This window comes from Stegostoma tigrinum, chromosome 9, assembly GCF_030684315.1.
Source record: "Stegostoma tigrinum isolate sSteTig4 chromosome 9, sSteTig4.hap1, whole genome shotgun sequence".
In the NCBI taxonomy this organism is placed as follows: domain Eukaryota; kingdom Metazoa; phylum Chordata; class Chondrichthyes; order Orectolobiformes; family Stegostomatidae; genus Stegostoma; species Stegostoma tigrinum.
Genome location: NC_081362.1, coordinates 80,618,635 through 80,642,647, shown reverse-complemented (window position 1 = coordinate 80,642,647; position 24,013 = coordinate 80,618,635). Strand labels below are relative to the sequence as shown.

The following is a 24,013-nucleotide window of genomic DNA, read 5'->3' as shown; positions in this document are numbered from 1 at the left end:
AACTTTGTTTTTGCTCCTGATTTACAGCATCTGCAGTTCTTTTGGTTTTTATTTAGTAGGCATAAAAAGGTCTTTTAATGCAACAAGTGATGTGGCACAGGGGTGTGTGGCTGGGACCTTAACTGTTTACGGTTTACATTAATAACTTCAATAAAAGGAGAGCGTATTGATGCCAAGTTTGCTGATGATTGAAGAGACAATGAGGAGACTACAGCAAGATATGGATCAATTAACTGAGGGGATAAAAATCTGGCAAATGATGTATAATATGGGAACATGTAAAATTGCCCACTTTGGACAGAGGTGAGGCAAAAATTGATCTTTGGAATCTGCTCCTTAAGACTTAGCAAAGTCTTTGAATATTTTTTAAAGTGGGGTGAATAGATTCTTGGTAAGCAAGGGGATGAATGTCAGAGGTAATCAGAAGCGTGGATTTGAGGATACAATCAAATCAGTCACAATCTTTCTGAATTGCTCAAAAGGCTGCAGAGGCTAAGCACTCTCACCGTTTATTCATATGAAACTCAGTGAAAATTCTTTCCTTCTCTAATTTTAACCACAATGGGAAAGATTCTCTACTTAAAAAGTGACTAGTAATATTAAACATTAAATCAATCAATCACATTCTTAGCAAAATGCTTGTTACCTTTCAGTTGAAAGTATATGTATAAGCTTCAACAGGAATTCACTGAACATCTGAGGATTCGTCGAAGACAGGTGCACCTGGAGTCGAGTCAGAAACTCTAGCATAGCTTGAGTAGCTGTTGGTCCGACCTAAAGACAAAAGACAGGCTAAACCTTTCTGTTAAACTTACTTTGAAATGCAATTTCATTAAATCCCAAAGCTGCATCTGCAAATGTAGAATTAAAATTGATGTCATAGTATGAATTAACGACCATGCTCCATATCAACTATTCAATTTCCAGCCTCAGCTGGAATAATGGATTCTCCATTAGACCTGGAGATTGCTTTGCAGAACATCTACATTTTGCTTGCAACAAAAGACTCTGAGCTTCCAGCTGCCTGCCATTTTAACACACCACCTTGTTCCCTGGCCAACATCTGTGTCTCAGGCTTGCTGCAGTGTTCCAGCGAAGCTTAACACAAGCTAGAAGAACCACCTCATTTTCCGCTCGGGGATGCTGCAACCCTCCAGACTCAATACCAAGTTCAATAAGTTTAAGGCCGAAACACTCCAATGTCCTGGCCCTGTACTCTACACTCCAGGTCTTGTTATCACATAGCCTGCCATTACATACTAATTGTTGGTCACTGACAGTCCCCATTCACAGCTATGTGCCCTCCTACACAGGCTGTTATCAACTCTTTTGTCTATCCAACTGCTCTTCTCTCTCTTTGGGCTTTATACTATTGTTTAATCCCTACCACATCCCCCTCACTATCTTCTGCATATAAACCAATGTTTTCTTAACTACCATCAGTTCTGAGGGTGGCTCACCACACCCAAAACGTTAACTGATTTTTTTTCTTCACAGATGCTGCCAGACCTGCTGAGCTTTTCCAGCAACTTCGGTTTTTGTAATGGATTCTCAGTCAAGGAGACAACAGAAATGCAATAATTGTAAATAGTCCAAGGAAGGGTCCTCAAGATACAGAACGTAAATAGGACATTCAGCCCACCACATCTGCTCCACCATTCGATCATGGCTGATATGTTTCTCAAACCTGTTCTCCTGTCTCTTCCCTATAACCTTTGAACACCTTAGCTCGAATTTAGCTGTCTTAAATACACTTAATGACTTAGCCCTAACAGCCTTCTGTGGCAATGAGTTCCAAAGATTCACCATCCTCTGGCTGAAGAAATTCCTCCTCATCTCAGATTCTAAACAGTTTCCCTTCATTATGAGGCTCTGCCCTGGGCTCACAGTCTCTCCTGCTAGTGGAAGCATCTTTCCCACATCCACTCTTTCCAGGTCTCTCTGTATTCTGAGAGTCAATTTCAGAACACTAAGATGCTCAGATAGAGTGGGGGGCGACAAGTAGGGTGAAGAAACAGTTCAATCCTCAAAGTGCACCCAGTAATCCCTCCTGAACTTGTATGCACGTAATGATCAAATTTGTTTGCGATGTCTTTCGAAAATAACCTGGCATAACTTAAAGCCCTCACTCATGAAGAATGTAACTTAGTCTACCAAGCCTCACCAAGAGGTCAATGATTTCAGAAAGATTGGGAGAGCATTAGAGAAATATTGAAAAATTCCACCCTTAATTTTTGGTCCATCCTGTTCAGTCATTCAGAATTCTCTCCTGGTAGTAATAGCTCCTCTATTTGGCAACAATTTCAAAGGTTAAGCTTTTCACTCTCTTCTTGATTTTTTTGGATGAGTTGAAAGTGAACAATGGGTGTTAAATTTGTGGCAGCAATATATCAAGCTAAGTTTTGGGATCCACTCAAAATATGACAGGATTCCGCATATGTTGAAACTCATTTCAACACAATTCGCCAGAGGTTTGATCTCTGCTGAAACAAAGTATCCACTGCAAGTCTTATTGAACTACATTATGATGTCCTCAGTAAAAATGACTGTACAAACAAGTTTCCAGAGTTAGAATAAATAAAATTTGCATCAACTCTATTGGACTATTGTGGAGTCAATTCAATAACAAAAAACACTCATTATACAAAAATATACTGGACTTCAATTTCATGTGTAGGTCAATTTAAAAACCTAAGAAAAAACAATTGTTGCCATAGAAGGCACTGTGCAAGTGAATATTCTAGCCCAACATACCCATGAGAATTAGGTGTGTGAAGATATTCACTAATTGTAGGCTACCTGCTTCCTTCCATTGTGACAACTAAGAACTGTAGGAAAGATCATTCCAGGTTTGCACTTTGTATCTGATCACCCGAGCAGCAACCATCAAGAAACCTGGCAAGCTGCAGTTTACTTCCGTAAAGAAAATCACCAGGTTTGCCTTCTGTTAATTCAAATGCAAGGAATATTAAGTAGATTGCACTCCTGGTGCATACTCTATCCTATAAGATAGTCTGATATCTTCTGTACCCACCAAGGGAATACAATGCAACTTACACCCAGCATACTCTTTTCATTAACCTTGCCAGTTGAATTATTAATTTTTGGGACTGGCAACTTCAACAGTACATTTATTACGATAACATTAATCTCTAGCATTGTACTGAAAGTCCAGAAGTCATTGCATCTTGTAATTGTATCCTGCTCCTAAAACTGATAAAACACAAGGCTCATCCACAACAAGCTGACTGCCTTACTTGCTTTCATTAGGAATGAAATCAGAGCGGTTTCAATGGCCCTATAATTATACTGTCAATCATGGAATGAACTGTTATGTGGAGCTAAGAAAGAACATTTATACTCTTCAGAAGTTCACAAACATCACTAATGATAAATTATGTATCTTGATTCAACACAGTAGAGTTAAAAGTGGTCAGTCAACATCTCAAAACTAAAAATGCCAAATATGTTTTTCTGATCTTTGATACAAACTTCTCTCCGTACAGTTAGCTATCAACTAGCTAAATTCCTAGTAATTAAAATGATATAAGATCACAACAATTGTATCTTTTAGCACTGCTGAAAATTTCATACAGTGAATGAGGGATGAGTCCTAATCTTGGTCACACTAAATGAATAGACTCAAACAATCAACTACTGAATTGCAGAATCCAACATGGCAGCTCTATACTTTCTCTGTCCATTGCCTTGTCAAAATACTATCACCTTCAAAAGAAAAACTGCCACTCTTATTTAATCAATAGCTCACACATGTAATAAGAAAATTATTACAGTGTATACGTTGGTAACATAAATCCTGGCAAAGACCATTTGAGAAACATATTCACTCATTAACTATGTTGTTCTAAAATTACTCCAAGCCGTGGCTAAAATAACCTCACAAATGGAAGAAAGTATAAGTACACACTCCATTAGCATCAAATTATTCTTCAACATCCCCCATCATCTCAAGCTCCAGACAGCTTAGAGAAAGTCTGGAGATCACATGATCACCACAGGGCAAAGGATTAAGAAAAAGGAAAAACTTCAGCTCAGAAGAAAAAGACATATGGACAAAGCCAAGTTAACAGAAATTAATTAGAGCAACAGCTAGACTTAATTCAATCATACCAAATAAATTATTCAACAACTGTCTCTTCATCACTGGAGTCCCCAAATAGATATAATAAAAATAGGAATAATACCAAGAAAGGCAGTTTGTAAAAAAAACAAATGCATATCATAAATGTAAAAAATTAAGTACCTGTGGGCTGTGTTGACAAGTGCCATGAGGGCTGGTTCCTGAGAAGAATCTCACTAATACGTGAATCATGTTTGGATCAGAAACCATCACCTGTGCTGTGTTTTCTTGCAACACCATACTATTGCTTGGAGCAACTGAACAAACAAAAATGGCCTCCAATAAACTCACTGTTGACATAATTTTTAAACAAAACTAAGCAAGCATCTCAATCGACCTTACGTACAATAAGTGTTACATTTCAGGAACTGGAATTACATTTACTTTTTTTTCCCCCATTTAGAGAATGTGGGCTGGCATTTATTGAACTTATTGTAAAACTAAAATTTAAATACAGTACGTTATGCATTCACTTCATAAAGTTTTGCAAATGATTTAGGTTTCTCATGGACTTAAATTTGCAGCTTATAAACTGAAGTCTGTCTTAATTTGCCAAAGTAAATAAGCTTTGCAAATATTTTGTAACCAAGAACTGGGTTAAAGCCAATGATGAAAAACCCTAAAATGATAAAAATCTCCTGTCTGAAAATATCAAATTAATGCTCTATTGGGTGCCACAGAAAGCTTAAGATAGTTTCGGTGTTTCCTTTGGCCCTTGTCTGCACCTTGCCTATACACCATTCAACAAACACTTTTTTCAACTTCTACCATAAATTCCTCCTGCTCTGCAAGTTTCTGCATCTTGTCTGTTCTCTCTCATTGGTTAGTTGTTCTGCCACGTGCATATCTGCTTTACTTGTTACAATCTTATTTGTACAGAATCTGGAACTTGAGGGGGAAGAGCTTAGTCAGAATATTGGAAGGTTGAGCTGGTCATCAAAACCTTCCACATTCTCTGCCTTAGCTTTCTGCTTCTATTAGCTTCATGTGTGCCTAGCCCATTTCAGTACTTCTGGATTTTCTGTTCAGCAATCATACAGATGTTGAGGTCACAATTCAAATGTCATATTAACGTGCACTTACATTAAAACCTCAAAGTAACTCAGCTATTTCATCACTGATTTTAAAATTTGTTCAAAAGAATGCAATCCAAACATGTGAAATTCAGCTTTATATTCATGATTTTATTTTCCAATTGCAAAATCCACTTATGCAGTTTAAGGGAGCCAAGAGATCAGATGATTAAACAAATCTTTGCAGCTATGCCACATATGTGAGGCTTTACAAGTTCTAACCAGTGGAAGAAATTGCCACCGTTAGACATATCATAACCCCTCATGATCTTGAAGGCCTCCACCAAGTCTTGTCTGAAGCTTCTCAGCAGTGAATTCCCAAACCTCCCTTCACAACAGTGACTCAAATGATCCTACACTCGACCGTTATCACTACTTTTAGCGATATCTGCAGGCTAAGTTTTGGGCAGAAGTTCATCATTACTGATAAAAAAAAAGCAACTCAACTAATTACAGCTCATTTTGCAAACAGCAAATCCTGAAACTGGAATATGCAAGTAGGTTGGATAAGTATATAGTAGGCATAAATAAATCATAACTAAGGGAGGTTAAAATCGTATCAAAGATAATGGGAACTGCAGATGCTGGAGAATCCGAGATAAGGTGTGGGGCTGGATGAACACAGCAGGCTAAGCAGCATCTTAGGAGCACAAAAGCTGATGTTTCGGGCCTAGGCTCTTCATCAGAAAAAAAACTAAGGGAGGTTATTACTTTGTTTAAAAAGGATCTAAAAGGGGCCCAAATATAATTAGTGTGATTCATAGAAACTAAGCTAAGAGTTTCTCTTAACAGTTTTGTTTCAGTAAGGGAAGACAGAAAAATTCCAAGCTCAAAAGGATCACTTACCATTCAGCTGCATGTTCGTCATAAGAGTCAGACTGTGCAACACAAGGCACCAAGTCCGTAGAGAAGTGTTTGGGTACCAGGCTAACACTGTTAAGAGGCTAGATATTGAAGCTGCCATTTAAATGAAAAGACATATTTTGAGAAAGTTGTTCAAAATTTACCGAGTACACCAGTCTTAACTGTCACCTTTTATCTTCAAATATATTTTATATATTACATATGCAAACATAATTCAGCAATTTTTAGATGTTTGAGAAAATTAAGTAAACAGCCTCTACTTTTGGTAAAAAGTAGCTCACCTTGGCTTAAAGAGATTGTTGGAACTCTACTTGCATTAAATAAAAATACATCAGTTCCAGCATCTTCATTTCCAGCAGAACAAGCATTCATGTTCAATGTAAGCCACAACTGCAATAATGATTCCAACTGAAATAAAATTTAAAAGTGCAATTACAAAAAAGTGAAAATGAAGAATCATAATCAAAGAAACAAATGTAATAATTCAGATCCTATACCTGAACATGATGAACCTGGAGCATTGAGAACAGTTTGTTGAAACATGCACTTAACATGGGGATTGATGGTGGTGGCACAATCATCTGGCTAGATGAATGCAAGCCCCTCAACATGGAGTCATCAGTTCCAGGGGTTGGTTGAGAAACTAGAGCAAACAAATAAAAAGTTACTACTTATTGTTTCGCCTCTTCACACAATCCCCACCTCTTTACAGAGAGTTACAACGAAATTCTACATCTACCACAATAATCCATGGTACATGAGCACCTGAGTCAGAAGGCACATCATTAGCAATTACTCTTGAATTGATAGCAGTTGGGATTTACCTCTAATTATTTTCTGATTAAGTGTTAACATTCATTTAGAGGGTCTATTGTATTTAGAGAACTTTTTTTTTAAAGATTAAGAAAAGGCCCAGAACTGGGCGATTTTGCATTTTGTTCTTGACTTTAAGCAGTGTTAGCCCTGTGAAGACGATGGAACAGAATAGCTACATAAAACTCTTGAGACATGAGTATAAGATATCATGAATTTGATTACCTTCAAGTGAAGAGTTGATGTCAGTCCCAGGCTAACTGGGAGTTGGAATAAAAATAGTGAACATTAACAAAGTGTGGGAGTAGGCAATTCAGTCCCTCGAGGCTGCTCCACCACTCAACACGATCACGGCTGGGCTTAAACTCAGCCTCAGATCCACTCTCCTGGCCATGCCCTATAACCTTTCAACGCTTTTCTAAGTAAAACTCTGAGTAAATTTAAGGAAGAGACAGACAATGCCCCAGCATCCACTGCACAGTAGTGAATTCCACAGATACATGACCCTTTGAGAGATATAATTCCTCTGCTTCTCTGCTTTAAATCTGCTACACCTTATCCTGAAACTATGGCCTCTAGTTTTAGATTGCCCACTACAGGAAACATACTTTCTACGTCTAATTTATCAGTTTTCATTACTATCTTATATACTTCAATTACATCTCTCATTCTTCTGAACTTGAGTGTATGGGCTTAAGTTACTCAATCTCTCTTCATGAACAAATCCCTCACCTCCGGAATCAATCTCGTGACTCTCCTCTGAACCAGTTTCTCATCCTCAAACTAAATTCAAATTCAGGCATACAATGATCACTCTTCCCTAGAGTACTCTTTACTAGGAGATCATTCATTAATCCCACCTCATTACACAATACCAAATTCAGAATAACTTGCTCTCTGGTTGGTTTCCCAACATAGTTTCTAGAAACTTTCTCTAATACATTCAAATTAGCTCTCCCTCAACGCTACCCTTAATAATTTGATTAATCCAGCCTATGTACATGCATTAAAATCACCCACAATTATTATACTATTTTTCCTATAAGCTCACAGTATTTCCTGATTTACACTGTGCCTCATGATGGAACTACTATTTAAGGACCTAGAGATTACTCCCACCAGGGATTCTTCTCCCTTGCTATTTCTCATTTCAACCTAAACAGATTTGACTTTATCTTAAAGCTGGGTACCATTAAGCTTGGGTGTGTGGTAGCTCAAGGAAGAAGCAATTACAGTTCCAGAAAAAAGATTCAAGTCGCAAGTGACTAACCTCCTGAGATGTTAGGTGCAGAGATTCTGGTGAGAATATTAGAAGAGTGGTGCTTTGTGAACAGAACCAGGAGTGCTGTTTTGTGTACTAAACAAAAGCTGTTTTGTTTATTTTCAATTTATAGAGTTTATGGATTTATGGAATGATGTTTCTGCTGTTTAAAATCTAGGAACTTATAATATAAGTAGATAGTTTGGATTATTCTATTTTATTGTAGCTACTAACTCTTGTTTTCAAAATAAAACCTGCTGCAATGCATGCTTATGTTTCAGCGAGAGACCACTTTATTAAAACTGAAACAGGTTAAAGTATGATCTGACAAGTCAGGTTTCTATCACCGAGGCCACAACAGTACTAATGGTCTCATCACCTCACTCAAGTGATAACTCTGAAGAATCCTCTATATAGAGATGCATTTTGATAATGCGGATATTCTGGTAACTTTGCTCTGATGGAAAGCAGTTTCCAGAACATAAAAACGCAAAAAAAGTATCATAACTTTCAGTCACTTTCACCATTTGCTCCAATTGTTTCTGCACTGGCTCTCCAAAATAAGCAACAGACTTCGTGCCATTCTTCTACCTTCTCTCCATACATTTACATATTCTTACTTTTTCTTGAACCAGTTTCTGACCAATGCCTAAAGCTACAGATGTAGCAACTCCCAATCAAGTGCTAAGGTCATCTCTTGGAAAGTTTTAAAACATTACATGCAAACTTTTTAATTTCTAAAAGCTATTCAAGAAGAAATCTCTGCATGCATCCAAACTTGCACATGGGTTAAGTTCAGCCACCTGCATCCAAACAAAAAACTAATCCAGGTTGCCAGCAGCAAATCACACTTCAGAGTTAGCCTAACAGTTACTTAATACAGGACAAAAGCAATATATTGAACACATCAAAGACATTTTAATTTGTGCTCCAGTTTATCAGCTGCAACAGGAGAAGTGCAACACAGTTCATAAATAAGACTGAGATAAGTCTGCAACAGACCCTACTTTATATTAGGAAGCACTTTTCAAAATAAAAGTACAGTGAAAATCTGGAATCACTCTTCTATAGAGCTATTGATGCTACCTCAACTGAAAACTTCAAAATTCAGCCTGATAATATCTTTGCCTGGGAAAAATTGAAGGGATTTGGAACCAAGGCTGATAACTGGGAGGAAACAGATCAGCCATGATATAAATGAATGGCAAATCGGCTTCAAGGAGTTGAAAGCCATCCTCCTTTTTTATTCTCCTATAATTTAGTACTCTGCTCCAGAGACTTGAGCACCTCTATATCCATCTACCTGTAGGTGTTGTATTAGTGAGAGCCTGAAGAATAGAATCAGCTTCCAGCGTAGCCATCATCTTCAACATCAGCTCAGCTTGCTGCTCCAAACCAACCTCCAGACGGGCATCCAGTGCTGCACCACAAACAGAACCAAGGATAGTTATTTCCCTTTCCTGCTAGCTTCAGCTTCAAATAGCAACAGAATTTACTTACGAAAAGATACAAACCTTGTGAGACGGAAACGGATACACTTTGAGATCCATTCTTCTCACTGGCAGCAGGTGGTTTCGGCATCTGAATTCCAACGCCACCAACATAAGGATTGTAACTGTAAGTGCCATAGTCTGTACCCCAATAGTCGTACCAAGTACTGCTAATTGGCTTTTGTGAATAAAAAGAATTGAAGAGCAACACTAATCTGTTTAATGCGCACTTTACAACTCATCATTTCTCGTAAAAATGTTACTACCATTCACAAATGTATAGAATACTTAAGCTTTAAAATCTTTAAAACTAAATGTATATTGGCAACCAAAATGCAAAGTTGAAATAAAGCAAACCCACTACTGCTACACAAATGATAAAAATTAAAATCATCCAAAATGTTTTTATTCTGTAAAGTCCCTAAAATTGTGTTGTCTTGGGCTCCCGAAATTACTGTTGTCCAAATTTATGAAACCTAAACTGAATCCAATTTCTATTCCTAAAGCATAACACAGGTCAAACAGAGAATACATTTACAAAGATGAGTACTCTGAAAGGCCATGAGACTCCACTGGTTAATTTTAGGTCTTCAATACCACCAAATCATTCACTTAAATTTTTCACAAATCAATCCACCTCTAAAATCATATTATCGATTAACAGTGGTATGACATACCGAGTTTTGAGAAGATTTGTAGCTCAGGTTGAGGTTCTGCATATGAGTTTGCTCGCTGAGCTGGAAGGTTAGTTTTCAGACGTTTCGTCACCATTCTAGGTAACATCATCAGTGAGCCTCCGGTGAAGCGCTGGTGTTATGTCCCGCTTTCTATTTATCTGTTTAGGTTTCCTTGGGGTGGTGATGTCATTTCTTGTATTGGTGATTGCCTGAAGAACAGGCAGTGACATCACCAATACAAGAAATGACATCACCAACCCAAGGAAACCTAAACAAATAAATAGAAAGTGAGATATAACACCAGCGCTTCACTGGAGGCTCACTGGTGATGTTACCTAGAATGGTGACGAAACGTCTGAAAACTAACCTTCCAGCTCAGCGAGCAAACTCACATCCAGTGGTATGACATATTTGTTATTCAAAATGTTTGGTCTCTTTTTGACAAGATACAAGAAAAATGAAAAGATCAAGACGATGGAGTTAGAAATGATAAATCTCTTACTTCCCAAGGAAACACAAACAAAAATCAATTTCAGCAACTTTAACCGGTTGAAAAAAAAGTTTGCATGCAAAGATGTAATTTAATCGTATGTACCATACCTTGAATACTTTGGCAGCAAGTGGATCTTCATCAAAGTCAACATCTAGGGGACCAATATCAACATCCATGAGGTCTTGTAGCATGTCAAAGTCTTTGTCTTTATCTTTTTCCAAAGATGATGCAGATGGAGCACCTTTGGATGATGAAAACAGCTTTAACATTGCCAAGTATGTTAACTAATGTATGGAAATGGACCACATACACTCACCAGGCAATTTTAAGGCTGTGATTTTTCTTTTAAATTACAAACTAAAACTGACAATATATGAAACTTAAAATTAATAAACGGACAACCAATTCACTGCATTTCTCCTACCAGTCACATACCTGTAATATCTGGGGTCAGAGGTTCATCTATAGATTCCACAAGTGGAATAACAGGCGGTTGAGGCAGGGTGTCATCAGAGTCAGCTGTTGATGCCCCGGCATCTTCACCAACTGCTCCTTCTTCCATCGTCTCTATTGTTACTGGTGACAACAGCTCACCTGTTTCGATATTCAGAAAAGTTTACAATTCATTTTAACTCGAACAAAATCTTTTTAATACTGTTTACCTAATCACACAGGACAAAACCTTGAACACTTCAGCTGAAATTGGGGCAAAAGAAAAAAAAAGTCAAATTCTGAAAGTCTGTTATAAAAATACATTCACAACAGGTTGGTCAGCATCCAGTGAAAAATGGTCAGCACCCTGACGAGGAGTTACTTCAACTTCACACAGTGGCTGACCAGTTTCATAAAAATAATTTGTGTGAATTAACAAATGATGCATTATTTTGCTCATAGAACTAACAGCATTCATCATTGAACTAACCCACTTACATCCGAAGAGTCTTATACATAATGAGATAGCAGAAAAATCAATTATAACTTTCCAACAATCACTTAGATTCTCAAAGGTTCCCAACAAACTGGAAAACCGCAATACAGGAGAGGATGAATTGTAAAACTATATGCCAGCTGGCCCAACATTCATCAAAGGAAAGTTGGTAAAGTCCATTAAGGGGTTACTAGAAACATACTTAAAAAAAAACACGATTTGATCTTGCAGAGTCAAAACGGTTTTGTGAAAGATAAAAAAGTCCTATGAGAAAGGAAAAGGCCACACAATTAAAGCAACCTGTACCTCCAAAAAATACATTTGAAAAGATGGCACATTGAAGGTTGTTTAAAAAAAACATTACCCAATAGGCCACGAACATGTTAGCATAGATAGAGGATTATTTAATTAACAGTAAACAGATACCAGAAATAAATGGGTCATTTTCTATTTGGCAAGTTGGAACCATTTGGATCTCAACTAATTACATGGATGATGAGATTGTAAGTTTGGTAACTTTCAGTTACTGAGGGGCAGCATGGTGTTAGCACTGCTGCCTCAGAGCACCAGGGACCCAAGTTTGATTCCACACTCGGGTGACTGACCTGTATGGAGTTTGCATGGATTTCCTCTGGGTGTTCCAGTTTTCTCCCGCAGTCCAAAGTTGTGCAGGTTAGGCAGATTGGCCATGCTAAATTGCCCATACTGTCCAGGGATGTGCAGGCTAGGTGGATTAGCTATGGGAAATGAGGGTTGCAGGGACAGGGTGAAGGGATGGGTCTGAGTGGCTGCTCTTTGGAGAGTCAGTGTGGACTTGATGGCCGAATAGCCTGCTTCCCACACTATAGGGATTCCATGGTTCCTCTATGGTAGCTTAATTTGCCAATAGTACAATATTAGGTTAGAAAGTAAATTGTTAAGAAAAGAAAGGAATCTACAATGGAATATACATAGATTAGGTGAGCCAGCAAAAATTTAAATGGAGTGAATATAATGAGAAAATGAGAATGTGTCCACTTCAGCAGAAAGAACAGAAAAGCAGTTTACCAATTAAATGCAGAGACATTTCAGAATTCTTTGATACAGATGGATGAGTATCCTAGTACAGCAGGTATAACAGGCAAATGGGGAGGCAGTACAATATTCGTGACAGTAAGGACTGTAGATGCCTGATGCCAGAGGCAATAGATGTGAAACTGGAAAAGCACAGGTCAGACAGCATCCGAGAAGCAGGAAAGTCAATATTTTGGGTTGTAATCCTTCATCAGGACTGGGGAAGGGGAGGGGAGCCCAGAAATAAGTTGGAGGAAAAGGGGTGGGAGGGTAGGTGGAAAAAGAGATAGGTGGATACAGGTAGGGGGTTAGAGAGCAGGCAGTATGGAGCAAATAGGTGAGTCAGAAGATAGACAGGCTGGGAGAGGGAGGGAAGATTTTGAAACTGGTGAAGTCAATATTCAGGCCATTGGGCCAAGCTCCCAAAGCAAAATATGAGGGATTGCTCCTCCTGTTTACATTGGTTCTCACTCTGACAGCAGAGGTGGCCAATGATGGACATTTCACCAGGGGAGTGGAAGGAAAAGTTAAAGTGGGTGGTGACTGGAAGGTCAGGTTGATTAATGAGTGCAAAACACAGGTGCTCCACAAACAAGTCCCCAGATCTCCATTTGGTCTCCCCACTAAAGAGGAGACCACACCTGTAGCAACGGTTACAGTGGATGAGGTTAGATGAAGTGCAGGTGAATCTCTGCCAGATTTGGAAGGAGGTGAGAGGGGAGGTGCAGGGGCAAGTGTAGCACCTCCTGGAGTTGCAGGGGAAGGTACTGGGTGTGGTGGATGGATTGGTGGAGAAAGTAGAGCTGAAGAGGGAGTCATGGAGTGAACGGATCCTGCAGAAAGTCCACAGGGGTGGGAAGGGAAATATATTTTTGGTGCTAGGGTCGGATTGTAGGTGGCGGAAATGTCAGAGGACAATGTGCTGTATTGGAGCTCGTTGCAAGGGGATAGAAATTTAAAATCACTCAAATTTCACTGCAGCTGTAGTGGGCCTTGGTGAGCCACATCCGAGGTTTCGTTCTTTAAAAAATTTTCCTTTCTTAATTCATGGGCTGTGGGTGTCACTAGCTAGAATGGGCAACAAATTTCCTTCTCCAAAGGACATCAGTGACCGAGATACAAGTTAGAAATAGTTTAGAACAGATTCACAATAAAGTCTGGGTTGAAGGGCCTATCTTCCATGGAACAGATGAATGGGTTGGATTTGTACTCATTGGTGATTAGGAAAAAGAAAATTGGATGTTATTGAAACTCAGAAAATTATAAAGGGACTGCAAGTATACCTGAGAGGGTGTGGGAAGACTAGATTCATTTTCAAAAATGAAATGTCTTCCTGTAACAGCAATGAGAAGCGTTATCCTTCAGACAAGCATTAAGCTGTGGAACTCTTTCCCAGAAAGTGAGAGAGACTAGGTCATTGAATTCATTCAAGGCTGAATTGGATAGTTTTAAGAGACAAGGGTAGCAAGAGTGCATGTTCATGCGTCTCAGCCAGAAAAGGAATTGAGACCACGATCAAATCAGCCATGATCTAATCAAAAGGCAGACCCGATGGCCCACTCCTACTCTATGTCCTATATCCCCATAAACCAGTCTCCAGGAAATGGTAGACTAAATTTGATAATGCGGACATTTCATAAGTTCTCAATTTAATTAAAAATTAAAAGGTTAACAGGTATGTAAAAGGGAAAAAAGTATTAAGCCAAACAGGAGACACATTACCACTGCAAACTGAAGCAACAATCTGCCATAAAGAATATTTGCATAGTTTAAGTAACATGTTTATATTAACTGTTACCAACAAGCAGCACTGCCAAGTGGAACCACTATTTGCAGAAACTAAAACTAATCAAATCCACTCAAAAATCTACTTTATTTTTATTTCAGCTATGATCCAAAATGCTGGAAAAATTCAGGTCATGCTGAATCTGTGACCAGAAACCAGGACTGGATTTGTAATTCTGATGTCCTTCCATTAAAGTTAAAGTGAAAGTTCTTAATTGGAGTAAGGCAAATTTAATGGCATGAGATAAGAATATTCAAAAGATGATTAGAGTAGATTTTGGCAGGGAAAAGGATGTCTGACAAGTGAAAGGCTTTCAAGAGTACAATGATGAGCAGCAGCATTAGGTTCCTATTAGATTGAAGGGGTAAGGCAGATATGATTAAGGAACATTGGATGAATAAAGATAGTGGGGTTCTAGTCAAGGATGAAAGAGAATCTTATTTTAAACATAGACAATTGGGTTCAACTGAATCTCTTACTCAATGTAAACAGTGTAGGGGCATTCTTAAGAAAGAAATCAGGAAAGCAAAGACAGAATACAAGATAGCATTGGTAGAGAAGTTTAAGGATAATCCAAAGAGATTCTACAAATACATTATGAGTACGAGGGTAACTAGAAAGAAAGTAGAACCCCTTAAAGATCAAGAACATCTTCATATTGAACCCCAAGAGATGGGATATTTATAAATGAATATTTTTGCATCAGGTTTCACTGTGGCTAGAGGCTAGAGAACTCAGGGAAATAAAGTGTGGAGCTGGATGAATACAGCAGGCCAAGCCGCATCTTAGGAGCACAAAAGCTAACGTTTCGGGCCTAGACCCTTCATCAGAAAAGGGGGATGGGGAGATGATTCTGAAATAAATAGGGAGAGGGGGGGGTGGTGGACCGAAGATGGATGGAGGAGAAGATAGGTGGAAAGAAGAGTATAGGTGGGGAGTGGAAAGGAGTGGGGGGGCGGGGGCAGATAGGTCAGTCCTGGGAGGACGGACAGGTCAAGGGGGCGAGATGAGGTTAGTAGGTGGGAAATGGAGGTGCGGTTTGAGGTGGGCGGACGGAATAGGAGAGAGGAAGAACAGGTTAGGCAGGCGGGGACGGACTGGACTGGTTTTGAGATGCAGTGGGGGGAGGGGAGATTTTGAAACTGGTGAAATCCACATTGACACTACTGGGCTGCAGGGTTCCCAAGTGGAATATGAGTTGCTGTTCCTGCAAAACCGACTCCCACAGCTACCTGGAATACAACTCCTCCCACCCACCTTCCTGCAACAATTCCATCCATCCGCTATTCCCAATTCCTTCGCCTCCGCCGCATCTGCTCCTAGAATGAGGCATTCCACTCCCACACATCCCAGATGTCCTCGTTCCTCAAGGACCGCAGTGGTCGAGAACACCCTCAACCACGTCTCCCGCATTTCCCGCACCTCATCCCTCACACCTCGCCCCCGCAATAACTGCCAAAAGAGAATCCCCCCCCACAAATCCTCGCATATCACCCCACCAACCTACAGATACAATGCATCATCCTCCAACACTTCCACCATCTACAATCCGACCCCACCACTAAAGACATTTTTCCAACCCCACCCTTATCTGCCTTGCGGAGAGACCACGCTCTCCGAGACTCCCTTGTCTGCTCCACACTCCCCTCCAACCCGTCCACACCTGGCACTTTCCACTGCAACTGCAGGAAGTACTACACCTGCCCCCACACCACCTCCCTCACCCCCATCTCAGGCCCCTAGATGACCTTCCACATCAAGCGGATGTTCACCTGCACATCTGCCAATGTGCATCCACTGTACCCGGTGTGGCTTTCGCTACATTGGGGAAACCAAGCGGAAGCTTGGGGACCGCTTTGCAGAACACCTCCGCTCGGTTCACAATAAACAATTGCATCTCCCAATTGCGAACCACTTTGACACCCCCTGCCATTCCTCAGACGACATGTCCATCCTGGGCCTCCTGCAGTGTCATAATGATGCCACCCATAGGTTGCAGGAATAGCAACTCATATTCCGCTTGGGAACCCTGCAGCCCAAAGGTATTAACGTGCATTTCACAAGCTTCAAAATCTCCCCTCGCCCCCACTGCATCCCAAAACCAACCCAGCTCGTCCCCGCCTGCCTAACCTGTTCTTCCTCTCACCTATCACCTCCTCCCACCTCAAGCTGCACCTCCATTTCCTACCTAACCTCATTCCGCCTCCTTGACCTGTCCGTCTTCCCTGGACTGACCTATCCCTCCCCCACCTATACTGTCCTCTCCACCTATCTTCTCCTCTATTCATCTTTGGTCCGCCTCCCCCTCCCCCCTATTTATTTCAGAATCTTCTCTCCATTCCCCTTTTCTGATGAAGGGTCTAGGCCCAAAACGTCAGCTTCTGAGATGCTGCTTGGCCTGCTGTGTTCATCCAGCTCCGCACTTCAGGGAAATAAATACTGATGTTTTAAAAGCAGCTCACATTACAGGACAAAGTTCTGAAGGTCATAGTGACTATGAAGGTGGATAACACTCCAGGAGCTGATCTAACGTATTCCAGAACATTGTGGGAGGTAAGGGAGGAAATTGAGCGGCCCCTTGTAGAAATATCTGCATCATCTGTAACTATAGGTGAGGTGCCTGATATCTACAAGTGGTTAATGTTGTACCTTTGTTTGAGAAGGGTACTAAGGAGCCTGTGGGGAACTATAGACTTGTGAGCCTGACTTTGGTTGTGGGTAAATTGTTGAGGGTGATTTTAAAAGATAGGAGTTACAGACATTTAGAGAAGTAAAAATTGATTAGGGATAGTCAGTACGGTTTTGTGCGAGGAAAAAAAAATCGTGTCTCACAAACTTAATTGAGTTTTTTTTGAGAAAGTTACTAAGAAGATTGATGAGGGCAGAGCAGTAGACATTTACTTGAATTTTATTAAAGCCTTTGACAAGGTTCCCCATAAGACTAATTAGTAAAGTTAGCCCAGATGGGATTCAGGGTGAGCTTGCCAATTGGATACATATTTGTCTTAACGGCAGGAGACAGAAACCTCTTCTGGAGTACTATGTCCAGTTGAGGTCGGCCAGTTATAGGAGGGATATTATTAAACCGGACAGGGTTCAAAAGAGATTTACCAGCATGTTGCTGGGTATGGAGGGTTCAAGTTAAAAAGAAAGGTTGGGACTTTTCGACTGGAGTGCAAGAGGGTGAGGGGTGACTTGTAAAGGTTTATAAAATTATGAGAGGTAGATAGGGTAAATGATAGGTGTCTTTTCCAAAGTTTGGGTGATTTCAAGACTAGGGTGCAGATTTTTAAGGTGAAAGGAAAGGAAATTTAACAAAAAGACATGAGGGGCAAATTGTTTTTTCCCCAGAGAGGGTGATTTGCATGTGGAATGAACTTCCTGAGGAAGTGGTGAATATGGGCACAGTTACAATGTTCAAAAAATATTTAGATAAGTACATGAATCGGAAAGATTTGAAGGGATATGGGCCAGAAGCAGGTAGTTGGGACTAGTTTAGTTTGGGATTTTGTTCAGAATAGTCTGGCTGCATTGAAGGGCCTGTGTCTGTGCTGTATGACTGTCTCTTCGAACGGTCACTGGGCTAATTACATGCTTGATTTCTTTACCACAACTGCTGTTTGGACTGAGCGTTAACAAACTCATCAGGTTTTATCTATAATTTCTAACAGCAGTACCATTAAGAAAAGGAATGGCATTTAAGGAGGAAACTTGGACAGAAAGGGCAGCTGCAAGGGCGAGAGAATGAGCGACGAGGGCAAGAGAGAGCACGTGAACAGTGGAGGTGGTTGGGTGAGGAGGAGAAGAGAGAGGCAGAGGGAGACAGAGAGCGTGAGAGCACGAGCGAGAGCGAACAATGGAGAAGGCACAAACAGCATGGAGGTGAAAGACCACGATGGAGGCAGCACAAGCAATGCAGCAGGTGTAGGCAAGATAGAGAGAGCAAGCAATAGAGGCGGCAAGAGCATGCATGACAGGAAACAGGAGAGAAAGACGAAAAAAGCGCAAAGGATTGGGAGAAAGAGTTGGAGCAAGCATGGGGGTGGGGGTGGTACTGCATAGCAAAAGAAGTTTGAGAGAAGATGCATGATTAAGTATTTAAAATGTGACTATTGAGGGAGGGAAAAACATTAATGATGGTTAAAAGGCTTCCATGGGGCAGGAATGTTGAGAGTTGGCATTTTTAATCATGACATGCCAAAAACCAGTGACCTTGAGCAGGAGAAGGCGTGTGATACGGGTGCATCTAAACACATTTCCATACAATCGCAGCATGAGAACTAGTTTTTATTGTCACATTTCAAACACTCTCATACAAATGCTTAGTACAGGAGAACACAGGATTACAGTTATTGAGTAAACGTTTCAGTTTCTTGCTTCCTACCTGCCAAGATATCTTGAATCATGCAGGTCAAAGAATATTGGGCCCATGCTCCACCCCAGGAGATGTCTCCCCTGTTGAAGTCTGTTCCCACCAGTAGGAGGAGAAGTCTTTCAAGCTGCTGCTCATTAACAATTTCACAAAGGTGAATTGTTGGTCTTGTAGCATTTGCTATGCGTGCCAAAACCTGCCAAGGAAGTCAAGAAGTTTACTTGTTTCCACCAGTCCAGCCCACAACAAACAGCAGAGTCTCGAAACCAATCCATCCAAACATGACAAGTCCATTACTTCATTGATTTTTTTTGACAAGCTGAGTCTTGAATCAAAGAAATGAACTCACTTAAACTAGTAAACTGCTTACGAAGAACAACTTATTTGAAAGCAGTGACTGGCTCTGCTGTTCTTTATTTCTTTGCCCCAGTCATCAGAAAGAGATTTTGCCAGATAAAGAGAAAATAAATCATACTAGACCTATAAACAACTTACTGATTTCTAAAATTTGATGATTCAGCCTTCCCTCTGTTGATCTACTAAAGCCAGCTTAACTTAATAGAATTCAAAGTACTGCTGTTTCTTTTTCTAAAAGACCACATACACCACATGCCAGACAGAGCGGAGACAGAAGATATGGGAGAGGCAAGGCTGATAAGACTGCAGGGAAGAGGACAGAGGATGAGGCAAATATAGTCCACAAATAGGATAAAAAAGAGCAACAACAGAACACGGAGATGAGCAATGGCCTGCAGAAGGTTGGGAAGTAAACAATTTTAAATCTTGCAATAAATAAGCAGTGTACTGAATGATACTACTATTGCAATGAACACTGTCAATTTGATAATTTACGACAGTAAAGTTAAAGTCACGATAGTCCCAGATGACCATAGGGTTGTTCTCTCATTAGAGAGAGATGACCGATGGTGGTTTAACCTGAGAATCACCACAACTCAGGCAAGAAAACAGATCGAGATGTACAGTCCTTCATGATAGCCTCAGCTGATGCGGAAAGTGAACCCACACTGCTCGTATCACTCTACAGTGCAAACCAGCCATCCAGCCAACTGAGCTAACTGACTCCCTTTTAAGGCTAAGAGTTTGTTTATATTTTAACTGTTAGAAACAAACATGCAACCAATTGCTAAGCAGCATCATTTATCTGCAAATCTATTTATAATGGTTGTTTGCATTCAGATGTGTATCAGATATTCATTTTTAGAAGTATCAATTGTGAAGATATGCTTGTTATCTTGTGCCACTTTAAATACTGAGATCTGAAATGAATGTTTTCCCTTTGTATTTAAATTTAATGAAACAATGATGATTATTGGGTCCAAGTCTAACATATTAGCATAAATACAGAATGTAATTTTACTTTGAGCCAGTGGTAGGAGACATGAGAAGACAGGGGCAATGTGACCATTGCCACAAGATAAAGATAGCAGAAACTCTAGTCATTTTTTCCTTCTTAGCAGATTAAAAGTGAAAATAGAGAATGGCGCCCACACAGTCACAGAAGTTCACGTTTAAATGTGAATTTTCAAATATCAAGTACTTTGAGCTCAGATGTGCTTTTTTACAGAGATGTTTTTCATTGTGCCAAATACATATGTTAGCATAACTTGAATACCTTGATCGTCACACACATACTTAGGCAAATGTTTCCTATGCCCACTCAATGTTGTCTCAGTTCTTGTACTACTTTGGGCTGCAGGAATGAATAAGATGATTGTGGAATAAAGAAAACAAATTATAGTCTGTGGACTGCCTTCCTTGCACACATCAGTTGGAACTTAAAGCTTTAAAATTGCTTAACTAAAAGCGATTAGAGGCCAAACTGTGCCCAGCATTTTTTTAAAAACGTTCAAAAATTTAAAATTGCAAAGAAATTGAGCAACAGGAATGGTGAAACCACGTTTATAAGGGAGAATGAACAAAGCCAGGGGCAGGTACCAACTAGCCTCAAGACAATTTAGGAAAATGGCTCCGCTAATAAACCGAGCCAGAAGAAACTGTGGGAAGGTTGTTTGAACAATGGGTACATGTGGCAATTTAAAATGTGTGGTGGAAGAAACAGAATTGAAAAAAGAATTCAACTGGAGACAGGCAAATAGATGTTACCCAAAACATTATAAAGGTATGAAGTAAGAACAGGTAAATGGTAAGAAAAAAGCCTCTGACAGAGCAACCAGTTGGAAGTAGGCACAATGGGACAAGGGGACTCCTTTTATGTAGGTATTTCTAAAATGCTATCGCAATTTACCGAGAATATTTCCCACATTCAAATATGCAAAATATTATGATCAGTCTATTATTCTTCAAACAAAAAAAGGCTCCAATCAAATGCAATGATTCTCATCACCAAAGGGGCCGCATCTAAATTAGGTCTACAAATATAGTGACTACATCTTTTTCTAGGCAAAAATAAACTCCCTTCTAAAGTCTATTTTACTCTTGAGTTTTCCCCAATACAGTAGAGAGAAATCATCTATTCCAATCAAATTCCACAATGAAACTTCAATTTCAAGTGTCTATTTTGAAAGTCCATTCTCATTGCTTACTCACCTTGCAGACAAAGAGCAGTAAATCTGCATGACAGGTAAAATCCATGGAAAGAAGAAAAAGTGCAAGCTTCTGAACCACCGCAATGCAGCGATCATGGGACAAAGTAAATGGAAGGGGTTCCACTTCTGGGGAGTCTTTTGTTGAAGATGATTCTGAATCTAAAGTAGTGCGAGGCCATTCTGCAGTCCGGCGCAAACGAATGAGGTCTTTGAAATGCTAATATGGGGGTGAAATTAAGATGAAATTTAATCAACTTTCAATTAAATCCATGTTGCTGAATTCAATTGCATGCAACTGAGGTTACAGAAATCCGAGAGACAAAAATCTGAACTTCTCTGCATTGAGAAAGATGGAAAAAAAAAGGGGTACAATTTCCACAATAAATTAGAAATTAAACTGGCCTGAGCAACATCTTAGTTAGCAGTAGACCCACTGGTAAAGCAAAGTTCTGGCTATATAAATACTAAAATGAAAAGTTCAATTTCGTCTCATTCTTTTTCTTCTCTCCTAATCCCATATCCATAGTCCCATTCCCATTAAATTGCTCTTCATCCAAATTTCCTTCCTGGCCCACAGTAAAAAAACAATACATAACTGGTTTCCTCACCTCATATTCCCCTACTCCAATCTCACACTTCAAGAACCCATTCTTGAACCTTCTGCCCTTGTATGTCAGTTCCATATCCTCTTCAAGATCCCTGAACACCTACTGCACACAGTTTCCCTTTTAAAGCATTCAGTGCTCATCCTTCCTTGAATTCCATGTTTGAACTTCATCAGTCAGATTTCTACTTGTGACAGCACTGAAGTAGCCCTAACCAAAGTTACACCGAAAATGACTACTACATTATCCATCCTAGTCCTTACTGTAGACTTCCCACACAGTCAAACACGTCATTCTCTCCACTGTCTCGTCGCTGTCCAGTTCAGTGAACTGCTTAGTTATTCGAAATCAGCCTCACTTTTTTGAATTTTAGCCAGATTAGCATTACCTTTGGAGCATCCAAATGGTTGAACCTGATCCCTTCACCGCTTGCTCACTGCACGCCAATTCCTGGCAATGGCGCCCACACCCATGGGCTAGCCGTGACCTGGACTCTCCTGTCACCCAGTTTTTTTCTGTCTACTATCACTCTTGCACTACTGAAATATTTGTCCAATATCCAGACTTGAATGAGTTCAAATTAAAATATTGTGAAAACTAAAGCCACCACCTTCAGCCCATGCCATAAATTCCATGCTCTCGCTGACTCCATGTACTTCCTTTACCAAGTCAAGCTAAAACAGAATTTTAGCAACCTCGGGGTCCAATTCAATCCCATTACTCTCTCTATCGTTTCACCAATCCACCCCTACCATTGCCATGAGTCAATCTCCTAAAGTCACCCCCAAGCTCGACAACAATTACCTCCAAACTCAATAACAGCCTGCTTCCCAACCTCATCCCACCATTCACATCAAATCCCACTCAAGTGATCATCAACGGTGGCCCCTGCTGGCTAATGTAGTTCAACATCCTCCTGGCGTCTAAATGGAAAAATTCTCTTTCTTGGGTACGATTCCCTTTCTTGGACTCAGCCCTCCAAACTGCTACCTCTCTCAAATCACTCAACAATTTTCTTGAGTTCTCTATACCTCTAACTCCGACAACTTGCACATCCTCCAGCCCACAACTGGCTGTCACACCAGTAGCAGTCTGGACCTTGGACTCTGGAATACCATCGCTAAAAATTAACCTCACCCCAACTTTCAGCTACTTAAAACAGAACTCGCTGACAAGGCTTTGATTCACTTTACCTAATATGGCTTCCTTTGGCTCATCTTTCTTTTTAGATTACACATCTATAACCCACATGTGCACAGTTTTTGAGTCATATAAAATGCAACCTGTTGCAAAAATAAATTGTCCTGTGCTGGACCAACAATACAGCAACCATTTTAAACACTTAAGCTATAGAACAAAACAGACGTCATACCTTTGACGTAGCTTGCTTTAGCTTTGCCTGTTCTACCAAAAGTTTATATGAAGATCCTTTGCTGCTCTGGATCTTCTCTTTTTCTATTTGCTCAACTAATGCCTTTTGTTTTGCTTTTAACAAATTGAGTTGCTGCAAAAAAGGTTAAGTCAAAAGTCAGTTTGATGTGCACACACACCCCAAAACACACAAACCACTGATCAGTTTTTAATTTAAAGCTTAATGTATTCTAAACTTTCTCCCATCTCTTCCCCTCCGAGGTTGCTCCTCTAACATTTATTTTATCCCATTAACACACACTAAAACTTGGCAAGTACTTACAGGCAATCTTTTCAAAGATTTCCGCAAATGCATCTCTTGATGCAGCCATAAGAATGCCTGTAATAACTAGTCTACTGACTGTCCCTCCCTGGGAATGAGTATCTGATTACCAGCCAGTGAAAATCAGGAACTCACATGGGCAGAAACAGGTGAAAAACCAAATCCAAACACTTGGCACAACACATCAGAGATACCCA

The 24,013-nt window shown here is 40.0% G+C and overlaps 1 protein-coding gene across 9 annotated transcripts in view; it reads right to left on the bottom strand.

The window, feature by feature from the left end:
• Nucleotides 1–24,013, bottom strand: part of birc6 (baculoviral IAP repeat containing 6) — a 231,075-nt gene that overhangs the window by 106,750 nt on the left and 100,312 nt on the right. For 5 of the 9 annotated variants that reach the window (XM_048536940.2, XM_059648683.1, XM_048536942.2 and 2 more), the window contains 12 exons: nt 23,496–23,627; nt 21,520–21,735; nt 18,964–19,147; nt 11,248–11,406; nt 10,920–11,053; nt 9,667–9,820; nt 9,456–9,572; nt 6,576–6,721; nt 6,360–6,486; nt 6,061–6,171; nt 4,265–4,398; nt 647–774 (listed from right to left, as the gene is read on the bottom strand). In XM_048536940.2, the coding sequence (XP_048392897.1) occupies nt 647–774; nt 4,265–4,398; nt 6,061–6,171; nt 6,360–6,486; nt 6,576–6,721; nt 9,456–9,572; nt 9,667–9,820; nt 10,920–11,053; nt 11,248–11,406; nt 18,964–19,147; nt 21,520–21,735; nt 23,496–23,627 (1,742 nt within the window). The remainder of the gene's footprint in view (nt 1–646; nt 775–4,264; nt 4,399–6,060; nt 6,172–6,359; nt 6,487–6,575; nt 6,722–9,455; nt 9,573–9,666; nt 9,821–10,919; nt 11,054–11,247; nt 11,407–18,963; nt 19,148–21,519; nt 21,736–23,495; nt 23,628–24,013) is intronic. The other 4 variants (XM_048536945.2, XM_048536946.2, XM_048536948.2 and 1 more) reach the window with 4 other exon arrangements.